The sequence below is a fragment of the Amphiura filiformis genome, chromosome 8, assembly GCF_039555335.1.
Source record: "Amphiura filiformis chromosome 8, Afil_fr2py, whole genome shotgun sequence".
Lineage (NCBI taxonomy): Eukaryota > Metazoa > Echinodermata > Ophiuroidea > Amphilepidida > Amphiuridae > Amphiura > Amphiura filiformis.
In genome coordinates, this window is record NC_092635.1 from 21,203,191 (window position 1) to 21,216,078 (window position 12,888).

The 12,888-nt window shown below is 39.6% G+C and overlaps 1 protein-coding gene across 1 annotated transcript in view; it reads right to left on the bottom strand.

Annotated features, from left to right (window-relative positions):
* LOC140159457 (uncharacterized) overlaps positions 1–5,490 on the bottom strand; it is a 154,376-nt gene extending 148,886 nt beyond the window's left edge. The window contains exons 1-2 of the mRNA XM_072182939.1: positions 4,398–5,490; positions 3,559–4,290 (exon numbers count right to left, since the gene is read on the bottom strand). Of these exons, the coding sequence (XP_072039040.1) occupies positions 3,559–4,290; positions 4,398–5,490 (1,825 nt within the window). The remainder of the gene's footprint in view (positions 1–3,558; positions 4,291–4,397) is intronic.
* Positions 5,491–12,888: the final 7,398 nt, after the last annotated feature.

Genomic DNA, 12,888 nt, shown 5'->3' on the forward strand with positions numbered 1-12,888 from the left:
TTCTCCTTGAAAAATCCCCATCCCTCCAAACAAAAATACATTTGGGTATAGGCATATGGGTGCTGCAGAAATTCAAACTTTTTGACTGTCAATGAAGGTGAAATTTAATTCTTTCATATCCCAACGTGCATCATTTTAATGATTCTTAAAAAGACAGTCATTATCAAGAAATGGTACGTCACTTATTAATGCATCAATTTTACACAATTTTACACAGTGCATCTTGGCATATAGATGTATGACAGTCATTGGACAAATGACCTACTATTCTTATAGCATGTCATACCACTGGCGTTCCGTGGCCGCTCCTACCACGGAGGGCTGGAGAAAAGTTGCCGGGGCTGGCGCCCCCAAAGCTCCCCTCAAAATATGTGCATGCATACAAGTACAAGTGACAGGTGCACAATGGCATGCCTCCAAATTTTCCAGCAGGGGGGTGAAAAATCTGTGCACAGGGGTTACACAACATAATAATACTAAATAGCTTAAATAATATTTGATGGGATTGCCCGGGGCACTCAACTATATTGGTGTACACATGCGTGAACAACAGTTTTAAAAACACCCCCTAAACAGGTTCTACCCTGTTTTTCAAAATCACCCCCTTAACCTGTAGGTTTTTAGCACGCTTTCCCCCAAAAAAGTACCCCCTAAACAGGTTCTGGTCAAAATTGGACCCCTTAGCAGGTTTTTTATTAATATCAACAATTACACTTTAACCCTAACACTGAACCCTGCTTTTTGATATTGGAAGTCAAAGAAGATACGAAAAAGTCAAGAAGAAGAAGAATTTTGACTTGGCACCCCCGGGATTCGAACCTTTGACCCCCCGCATGCCAACCACACGATCACGGACCGGTAGCTACACAGGTTATTGCTGCCCGGCCAGCAATTCCGTGAGCATATAACACTTAGAGTGATTGCGTCATCGCAGACCCTGGGATTCATGCATGCGCAGAATTTTTCATCGTAAAATTTTTGGGTGTTAGGGTTAATGGAGAGGGTCACAATGGCTAAAAAAGGAATTACACTGTACACATTCTTTTAAAATTCATCAGGTAAGAATTTATTTCAAATAGAAAGCAATATATCAAACTATAGTATGAACTTCCCAATGGCTTTCATACACAGTAAACATCAATCCTTCTTACTTCGTCGACCGAGTAAAAACAATCGAGAAAGATCGAGCATGTGGTGGAGGCAATGGGTGGAAAATTCATCTTGTTTCATGCAGAAATGAACGCTATATCTAGTATGGGGGACGGTCATCAATACACTGTATTGGGTATAGCATACATGGAGAGCCGGGATGGGGCGCTGTATTATCATGTATTAACGATTGGTACGATGCTAATTATTAATTGGGAAAATTTGCGAGGGGATCGACAAGTGTTCAAATCTGGTACTACTTATTTCCTAGAATTTCCGAAAATTTACCCCCTGAGTTCGCGTTTTGCTGGTTACAAAAAAACAAAAACCTTTTTGTTGAAAAACAGCGTTTTTAGACCCCTCAACACGGGTTACGCGTTCGTCAAAAAAAAAAGACCCCATTTTACGTGTTTTTTTGTTCACGCATGTGTACTGTAAACCAATGAGTACCCCCCTGGGTGGGATTGCAACACTGTTGCTGGCCTGGCCTGGGGCTGTTTGCCTCAATTTGGCCAAGTGCATTGTCACTCTTTTTAGTAGGATGTCTTCCCTGAAAAGTAATTATTGTACCTTCCAAAAATAGCTAAAAATGGACCATCAGGCTATGTTTCCAAATAGACATAAAAGTTTGTAGAAATTGCCCTGTGTCAGCTTGGTGAAATGGTGTGATGGTAATCGCCCCTGCCGAGTTATCCGGGAGTTTCAGGTAAGACAGACAGACAAACAGACCTGTACCCCGACCTGTACTCACTCACTGTGACTGTTGTAGTTTTTAAGCTTACATGCCCGGCTTACATGCTTACCAAGACAGCACCAGTTATGCATTGCACTGCAATCCAAAAAGAGAAAGTTGTTTTTAAACATAATTACAAGTATGTTATTGGCAACAACTGGAATGACATTGAAGAAGCCTACGAGCTAAGAAAACTATACTATTCAGTTCAGAATGTCTGTGAAAATCCCATGAAAATCAAAAATATTCTTCTTCTCGATATTCACAGCTCGTCTGCCAATTTCTACATGAACATTCGCGTTCTGATTGGCTGAAAAGTTTTGCATGTTTAAGGACAGCGGAGGATATAGATAATTAATGAAGATAGGTTTAGGTATGGGCAATGGTATTTTTCAGTGTTAATCTTGATATTTTTCTTAAGAGAAAAAATGGTGGGAAAAAATGGGAAAAAAAGAACCTCTACTTCTGATGTCAGAAAAATACAGAACTTATTTTGTAAAGTAAAAATAACCTGGAAAAACAGCTCAATCAAGCAAAGTTTGCACCAACTGGGAATAACACTTAAACCTTTTATATTCAATCATTTTTAAGAGAAAAAGAGGTCAAAAACCCTTATATTTTGCATGTTTCATATAATGACATTCACTAAATTCACAGATTTGGTAGTCAATTCACAATCAAGTGTAAAAATATTAATAAATTTCACTTTTTTGTCTTTTATTTTATTTATTAACGCAATGTGCGATTTCCATAAAAATAGATTCTTATTATTTTGTATACTTTACTTTACTTTACTTTTGTCCTCCGCTTGTTCCTCTCAGAGTCGCGGGGAAATGATGGGACGTCTGTCTTGGGCTGCATGGGTAGCATCTGTCAGGTTGGTATTGTGCCTTGTCAGGATTTTCTTGACCCCTCAATCCATCTTCTTCTTGGTCTTCCTACAGGCTTGGTACCGGACAGTTTGCTGTTGTAGGTCCGCAGGGCTGGTTGATTTGTGGGCATGCGCATAAGGTGACCAAACCATTTGATGCGATGGCTTTCAATCTGGTCTAGCATAGGCTTGGTGCCAACCATGTCTCTGATGACTTCATTTCTAATTTTGTCCCGTCGTGTCTTGTTTACAGCTTTTCAGTAGGCATTTCATTTCACAGGTGGTGATCTTCCGTTCAGTCTTTTTGTTCATAGCCCATGTTTGTGCCTGGTAGCAGAGAGTCGGAGTATAGATTGCGTTGATGATTGTTCTTTTTGCATCCATTGGCACAGCTGGGTGGGAAAGTATAGGCCCAAGCATGAAGGTGATGTTGTTTGCTTTCTGGCATCTGGTTTCAATTTCTCGGTCTATCTTCCCGTCTTCAGTAAAGATGCTGCCCAGGTACTTAAACTCCTTTGATTGCTGGAGGGTTGTGTTGTCAATCTTGATGTCCAAGGTCTTTTGGGTTCGGCTGATCAGCATGGTTTCTGTCTTTGGGATGCTTATGCTCATGCCATACTTCTGGCAGGTTGCGTGCAGTCTGTTGGTGTGGTTTTGTAAGCTAAGGCTGTCTTGGTGGATGAGACATTGATCATCTGCAAACAGTAGTTCATTGAGAGCTTCTTCATCTAGATTTGCTTCTTGGGTGATCCTGTCCATAAAATGAGGAACAGGAGAGGCGAGAGGACACATCCTTGTCGGACACCTGACTTCACAGGAAACCACTTGGTGAGTCCTGTCCTTGTCCTGACAGTACAGAGGCTGTCCCTGTAGATGGCTCTCACACTGTCCAGCAGTTGCCCTTTTACACCGTAGTCTTCTAGCACAGTCCAGAGTAGATCTCTGTTTACTCGATCAAACGCCTTTTCTTGGTCTATGAATATAGTGTACAGATCTTGGTTGTACTCAATACTCCTTTCACACAGCTGTCTCAGAGCAAATATGGCATCAGTGCACCCTCTGTTCTTCCTGAACCCAAACTGCGCTTCGCTCAGCTGATGTTCAACAACTGGTCGTATTCGTTTCTCTAAGATCTTTCCATAAATCTTCCCAGTATGGCTGAGCAGAGAGATTCCTCTATATTTGCTACAATCTCTTTTACTCCCTTTTTTCTTTTTTTTGGGGACAATTATTGCACGTTGCCAGTCATCGGGTACAGCTCGCTCCTCCCAAGCCCTGTTGAACACTCTTGTCAACCATTTGACTCCTGTATCTCCACAAGCACGTATGGCTTCTGTTGTGATGTCATCAATTCCAGCTGCCTTGTTTTTGGGACTGGTTTTAATGGCATTTCTGACTTCCTCCTGGAGTATGGGTGGATCAACTTCCTCTTGGAACCGAGGATGGAAGGGCTGCTGCTGTTGTCTGTCACCATCACCGCTTGGGTTGAGCAAATCTTCGAAGTATTCTCCCCATCTGTTGGTGATTTCGCAGCTGTCTGTGAGGGGTTTCCATCCTTGTCGTTTATGATGGCGGTTGGGTCAAAAGGCTCGTCCCGCTGTTTGTAGGCTTTAACTGCTTTAAAGAACTCTCTGCTTGAGCTACTTGATTTTTCTGCCAGATCTTCCCCATATGTTTTCCAAGACTGGTCTTTGGCTTCTTTGATAGTCTTCTTGCAGTTACGCCGGGCTTCCCTGTACTCGTTGTAGTCTGCTTCCAGGTTGCTTTTGGACCATTTCTTGAAGAGTCTTTTCTTCTCTTTGGTTGCTGCTTTGACCGTGTCATTCCACCAGGATGTCCCTTTCACTTGTCCTGTTTTTCTTTTCTTAGTCCCACAGTTTGCTTTAAGGGTGTCTGTTAGAGCATCTTTGAACCATGTCCACTCTTCTTCTGTATTTCCTTCCTGATCTGGTAGTTTTTGGAATAGCTGATCCATCTGTTGTTCGATGGCTGCCTTCACTGGTTCTTCTGCTAATTTTCTGAGGTTTATTGTCTCAGGTTGCTGCCTTTTATTTGGCCGTGGTCTTCTCCTGGCACTTGTTTCCATCATGACTGGTCTGTGATCAGTATCTATGTGGATGTTTGGCATTGCTTTAGAGTCATTCACTTTGCATCGATCTGTCTTTTTAATGAGGATGAAGTCAAGCTGAGAAGCTTTGGTGAGGTCATTCCACTTGTACCATGTGAATATTTGGCTACTCCTATGTTGGAAGAATGTGTTTGTGACAAAGAGATCATGTTGGGCACAAAGTTCCAAGATGAGTTGTCCATTGTAGTTCCGACTTGTGTTTGGTGCACTGTGGGGTCCTAGGTAATCTTCCCAAGGTGACCGTTCACTTCCCACGTGTCCATTCATGTCTCCCATTACCACCAGCATATCCTGATTCTTTGTACTGTTTATAACATCAGATAACTCTTCAAAGAATGTATCCTTGTCTTCATCTGAGTAGGAATCATTGCATGGAGCATACACTTGGATGTATGTTGTAACCTCTTTCTCTTGTTGTATTCTGAGTCTGATTATTCTTTCGGATATGTAGTCAACTTCCATAATGTTCTTAGCTAATTCTGGGTGTAGGTAGAAACCCACTCCATGGACGGCTCTTTTGTTCTTGTCCACTCCAGACCAGATGAGTACATAGTCGTTGTGCGATTCCTTCATGCCTTTTCCCTTAAGTCTTGTATCAGATATTCCCATGATTGAGATGCTATACCTCTGCATTGTTTCAACAATCTCTGGTTCCTTCTGTCCAATTCCACTGACATTCCATGTTGCAGTCCTAGTCGTTGGGCTATTTCGTTGTCTTTTAACAGTTCCGTGTCGTTTTCCATTTGAATCCGTCCGTTTACATTTCCTTTGTTTACTTTGAGCGGTAGTTTATCAGCTGCAGGCTTGCTGGGCCATTCGCAGCTTCCCCGGTCCATAAATGGAGCCGAGACAGTTTCCTGCTTATTGGGCAGGTGGGTAGCAGCCGAGGTCCACTAGTTAAAGGGTGGATCGCCTCTCCCACGGAAACACGATGACTGTTGAACCTTAACAGAGACTGTTGAATCTAAAAGGTTTCCTCCACTCACACTGTCATGTTTCAATCAGTGGCTAAGGATGGTGAGTACCAGGGCGTGTCCACTCGCTGGTGGGCCATACGTACTGCACCTCTGGGGCCCTTAGCTGCTCCGAGATCCCCTACATGCTAGCCTGGAAATCGCAAGATGACCAGTTACCATCGGTGACCGCTGGGAGGCCATGTAGGAGTCTTGAGTAAGGAGAGGCTATGTACTGGCGGGAAGAGACTTACACACTCGGCTCTTCTTTTCACCCGAAGGCTAGCCAGCGGCTTCGGTCGCAATTGATCAGAGGTTGAGAGTTATGCTACTAGATAAAAGAAGGAAGGGAAAAAGAACTAGACAGACAGGGGGAAAGAAGGAGGGAGCATGCATCTACAACTACTTCTACAACTACAACTACATACGCACTAGACGCATCACTTACCCCTGTGACCTGGCTTATACGTGCACATCCTTTTAGTCACTCCTGTGACTTTTAAGCCTGTCACCCACCGATTTTGTATACAAGTGGATATCCATACGTAGTGGTAGATAAAATGATTAAAGCGTTTAACTTCAACACTACACTATTTTTCGCTCACCTGGAACGTTTTCACTAGTCCGACTAGCGTCTTCAGCAGATAGTGATGCTGTGATATTTTGTCTACGATCGGGATAACCCAACTCAACACAAAAGTTGACAACCATGAGATGAGAGTGGCCAAATCTTTCAAAGCTCCCTTTTGCAATGATTTTTCATCAAATTTACCCCCCTTTTTCATGCAAAATCGAGGACAAAATATGGCCAAAAACAACCCCTTTTTTGTGGTTTTCAATGACTAGAATTTCAAACACCCCTTTTCACTGATTAGAATTTCGCGGACAGAGCAACTTAAATACCCTATTTTGCTGATTTCACTGTCAAATTTCACGGACAGTGCAAATTAAATACCCCCTATTTTGCCAATTTCACGGGCCTTGCTACTGATAAAAAAATTGCCCCTTTTCCGTGCAATTTGGTAACTCTCATGGTTGTCAACTTGTGTGTTAAGTTGGGGGCCGGGCGAGTGATCAGCATTTCTTTGACATCTATGAAAAATTATAGTTTGACATAGCTAACCAAATTTGAGTAACTTTGCAATTTGCCCCACCCCCTAGGATCTATACCTACAGGGTGTCCCAGAAAAATTACAGAGTGAATAAAATTGAACGTAAGTCGAGAAATAGACATCAGAATCAAAGAACTCAAAATGCAGCGCATAGCCTGTTTTGTTGTGCATCACATACGAAAATTTTATTTGATTCGGTTGACTGGTTTCGAAGAAATGTACAATTGCATAATGCGTGCATCAATGCAGTTCATTCCAAGTTTGATCAACAGGCGGTTTTTTCATACTCGCTCACCGCTTCCTAAAGTTTGTGTATCTCAATAAATTTAGTCCACATTATCTATTAAAATCCGACGGTGTTATGTCATTCATGCTTTCACTGAAGATGAATAACAGTTTGTCCGCGAAAACTTTGATTTCTTCAATTGGAAGCTCTCCAATTTTAATTCTTTAGGCTGTGCAAATATTTTTTACAAAGAACATTTGAGCCAAGAATGACAATGATCAAGTGCTTACAGCTTTACGTGTGATTTTTGATACCACGCAACATTAATGTTGAAGTTTTAAAAGATTTAAACTTTGCAATACAATTTCTTGGAAATATTCCGAAAACATTAATGTGTGTGAGAAATTTTTAAGCCAGCTGGAATTATTTATGTAGTATTCTTCATGCAACATTTATATCAACATTAACGAAAAAAGATATTTACAATTAATACCGAGCATCATCTAACATGCAAGCTTTCATTTTAAATATCGTGCAGGTTTTCAAATTTGAACAAAACCTAATTAAATGTTTTGCAAGACACAGGTTGTTTACAAAGAACGAAAAGGATTTCAAATATGAAGCCCATTGACAGTTTAACCACTCGTGCGCATTGTGTTGAATGATCTTTCTTTCAAACTTGGAATGAAGTGAATTGACACATGCGTTATGTAATCGCTCATTTCTTCGCGATCAGACAATCGATTCCAGTAAAATTGGCGTAGAAGATGCAGAATAAGATGGGCTATACGCTGATGTTTAGATTTTTGGATTTTGATGTCTATTTTTCGACTTACGTCCAAATTTATTTGCCCGGTAATTTTTTCTGGGACACCCTGTATGCCCCAAGTTTTTTCAACCAGCATTCTAAAACTGATGCTTGTGTTTATGACTTATCGTAAACCCATCCTTTGTGGTGAGCATCAGTGGCATTAACTAGGGTTGGTAGCGCCCGGGGCAAGAAACAAAATTAGAGAGTGGCCAAATCTTTCAAAGCTCCCTTTTGCAATGATTTTTCATCAAATTTACCCCCCTTTTTCATGCAAAATCGAGGACAAAATATGGCCAAAAACAACCCCTTTTTTGTGGTTTTCAATGACTAGAATTTCAAACACCCCTTTTCACTGATTAGAATTTCGCGGACAGAGCAACTTAAATACCCCTATTTTGCTGATTTCACTGTCAAATTTCACGGACAGTGCAAATTAAATACCCCCTATTTTGCCAATTTCACGGGCCTTGCTACTGGTAAAAAAATTGCCCCTTTTCCGTGCAATTTGGTAACTCTCATGGTTGTCAACTTGTGTGTTAAGTTGGGGGCCGGGCGAGTGATCAGCATTTCTTTGACATCTATGAAAAATTATAGTTTGACATAGCTAACCAAATTTGAGTAACTTTGCAATTTGCCCCACCCCCTAGGATCTATACCTACAGGGTGTCCCAGAAAAAATTACAGAGTGAATAAAATTGAACGTAAGTCGAGAAATAGACATCAGAATCAAAGAACTCAAAATGCAGCGCATAGCCTGTTTTGTTGTGCATCACATACGAAAATTTTATTTGATTCGGTTGACTGGTTTCGAAGAAATGTACAATTGCATAATGCGTGCATCAATGCAGTTCATTCCAAGTTTGATCAACAGGCGGTTTTTTCATACTCGCTCACCGCTTCCTAAAGTTTGTGTATCTCAATAAATTTAGTCCACATTATCTATTAAAATCCGACGGTGTTATGTCATTCATGCTTTCACTGAAGATGAATAACAGTTTGTCCGCGAAAACTTTGATTTCTTCAATTGGAAGCTCTCCAATTTTAATTCTTTAGGCTGTGCAAATATTTTTTACAAAGAACATTTGAGCCAAGAATGACAATGATCAAGTGCTTACAGCTTTACGTGTGATTTTTGATACCACGCAACATTAATGTTGAAGTTTTAAAAGATTTAAACTTTGCAATACAATTTCTTGGAAATATTCCGAAAACATTAATGTGTGTGAGAAATTTTAAGCCAGCTGGAATTATTTATGTAGTATTCTTCATGCAACATTTATATCAACATTAACGAAAAAAGATATTTACAATTAATACCGAGCATCATCTAACATGCAAGCTTTCATTTTAAATATCGTGCAGGTTTTCAAATTTGAACAAAACCTAATTAAATGTTTTGCAAGACACAGGTTGTTTACAAAGAACGAAAAGGATTTCAAATATGAAGCCCATTGACAGTTTAACTACTAATGCGCATTGTGTTGAATGATCTTTCTTTCAAACTTGGAATGAAGTGAATTGACACATGCGTTATGTAATCGCTCATTTCTTCGCGATCAGACAATCGATTCCAGTAAAATTGGCGTAGAAGATGCAGAATAAGATGGGCTATACGCTGATGCTTAGATTTTTGGATTTTGATGTCTATTTTTCGACTTACGTCCAAATTTATTTGCCCGGTAATTTTTTCTGGGACACCCTGTATGCCCCAAGTTTTTTCAACCAGCATTCTAAAACTGATGCTTGTGTTTATGACTTATCGTAAACCCATCCTTTGTGGTGAGCATCAGTGGCATTAACTAGGGTTGGTAGCGCCCGGGGCAAGAAACAAAATTAGCCCCTACCCCCCCCCCCCCGAGCATATCTTAAAATTGAAACAATGGCGCACATAGAGCGTGCAATATTTTGGGCAAATAAGATCTACCACTAATTAATTTTGGTTACTAGAAGTTGAATATCGGTCTAAAATGTTCTTTCAATTGATTTTGTGCTGCAATGCGCGCGAAAATTTTGACTTTCATCGCTTGGAGGGGTGCAGAATCAATGCTGAATTGGTCAATTTGGCGCCCCCTAAGGGTTGCCCCCCCCCCCCTCTGCCCCCTAGTTATGCCACTGGTGAGCATAGTCCATCTAGGAAAGTGGCCACCTTTGCATGATTATTACCTCAAATGAAGTATGTAGAATATGAGGGCAGTATACTGTGGCTGCTCCTGCTCTTGCAGGCTCTTGGTAATAATACTTGTGCACACCTTAAAGGCCTATACAGTGATCCCAGCAAAGGTGTAAATTTTTTTAATTGTTTATAAATTGCCAAAATGGGAAGGATATGTCATTAAAATTGTCATTTTTGAAACAAGAAATATGGCAGAAATCAAAGAAAACGGCAGCATTGACAGAGTTAAAGCCCGATGCAAATACATGTAGCTGCTGGACCAACAATGAACATATGGATTATTTAGTCACGTTGTATTATGGTCCGTAAGTATGCCGTTAAAAAGCTTGCAATTTGCATACAAATGTACACACAAACCATCCTTGTACGCATGCGGTATATATTCTTTGCACAAAGGGTCTCGATTTATATCGAGGACCATGGAGAGGGTCAAACTAATTTATTTATTTTTATTGTACATTTTAGAGTTGCTCAAGGGCCAACCACCATGATCAGACCTATAGACCACTTGACATGTGACATTGCCTGGCAGTATGCCGTGAATTATGGCAATTTCCATTGTTCTTTGCCCTGCAGTATGTGTATGCATCGTAGTTTGCTCAGGGCATGTGCATTTTAAATCGCCCACCACATTTCATATAGTACAAAAAAGCCATTGAACAGTGTAGCGGTTCGTTCAAGCATATCGATGGACAAGTCCCTCGCCTTTGTTGATAAACAATGTCAAGTGGTCTATTGGGAATCCCTGCGATCTGACACAACCAGCGATATACACACCTGCATCACAGCCAGAGAAAGGTGTGATCAAGATTTTTACCTCTTACCAATTTCTACACCCATCGAGTCTTCAAATCGGGGTAATAGCACTACACTGTTCAACTATATATTACGATGGTACAAAGTACTCAAAAATGAAACGCACAAAACCAATCCATTTGTATGAAAACAATGTGTATTTTATCTTGAAGTCACAGTTGTCACAAAAGTATGATTTCACAGCTACATGTATAAATACTGTACATATAACTTGTCACATACAGTGCATTAAAGAAACTTGCAGCTCGATTTGATTACAATTATGTCCAACATTTCAAATGTAATGAGTCGGGGTTCAAAATGACTTGACTGACTGAAGCCATAACCACATGGATGTTACAGCCTCACGATCAATATTACATTGAATACATTTAGATCTTGAGCCTGTGAACAACATGTGGCTGTGAAGCTCCACTTGCTGCTGGTGTCCGAGTAACCGATTCCAAGCAAAAAGAAGTGACATGTGGCTCACTCATTATTAGCTACTCAAGTAAACAGAATGAATTTGGAAACACCCCCAATCCATTTCATTGGTCAAAACTCTGGGCACAAGCATATACAATTTAAGTGTACATTCAACTTGATACCGAGCTTTAGACCATGTTATACTTGCAGTAATGCATGTTCATGGCTCAAAGACCTTACAGCACTGGATTTCTCCGATGTTAGGACACAGGAGACAACAGCTTAATTTTGAACCCTGTTTGGAAAGTATTTACGCTAACTTTACAAACTTTATTATATAAATTATCACAAAGCATGCAAAATGTTTTACTGACTTTACAGTGTATAAGAAAATATGTCATATAAGAACAAGGAATGTATAACAGAATACAACATGTTCTCATTCCAAATGTTGGACATAATAAATTTACACAGAACACAATCTTGGGATTGAAGTTAACACAGAGCATCATTGATAAACTTTTTTGACATCCACATCTAAAACCAACCAGGATGATGCGGAGGAATCTTGCCACATATTTTATCTAAGTTTGATCACTTTTTATATGGTTCACCACTTGTACATCCATTTCCATCCAATGTAAAATGGCCAAGCAGTAAAAGTGTTAATGTGACTTATGATGCTTTAGATCACCCAATGTGTTTACTTTCTGGCATACAAGCACAATTAGCTTAGACTGTCAAATATTATCTTGTCCTTAACATAAGATAAAGTTACCCATGCATAGTTTAACTCGCACCCAGAATTCATTCAAGTTAATTTTTAACAAATTCAGATTTAAAATCTACAATAATTTGGAAACAAAAAAGATAGTCCCACAAACTACTTTTAAGTCACTAGTACCCAAGTTAAGTTTTCATGCAATGAACAGTTATACTTTTTAAAGTCTATATTTTTTTCATAGAAAACATTTAAACAATACACAGAAATAAGCATACACAGCCAATATTACATTTTCAAAATGAAATGGCTGTGTATCCTTAAATAAATAACTTTCATGTGTTGATGGTATAGAAATGCAGAGACTTGTTTTTACAACTAAAATATCTTGTACCTATTTTTTGTTATTCACAAACAAATAGATTTACCATCTACAGTCCATTTCCTTCACTAATTCATATGTTTAACTAGTAAACATACAAAGATAGCTCAATAATGTAGCAAGTTTATCATGTTTCAGATACTACAACATGATATATTTAACTTTTCTCATCTATAAAAACAGGCACAAAATATAATCGTAGTTATACAAGAACATCTGACTTTCTGACTGGTGAAAGTTATTTATTATTACCCTAAGAATAAACCAGGGTTTTAATGGAATTCTCATCTTCCCATCATCAGCAACTCTCACCTCCATATTTCCCCACTACAAAAGCCAATATTCAATGGTCTCCTGGGTTAAAATATTGTTATAATGTAAGAAACAATCTTGCTTCTTATGCAATAA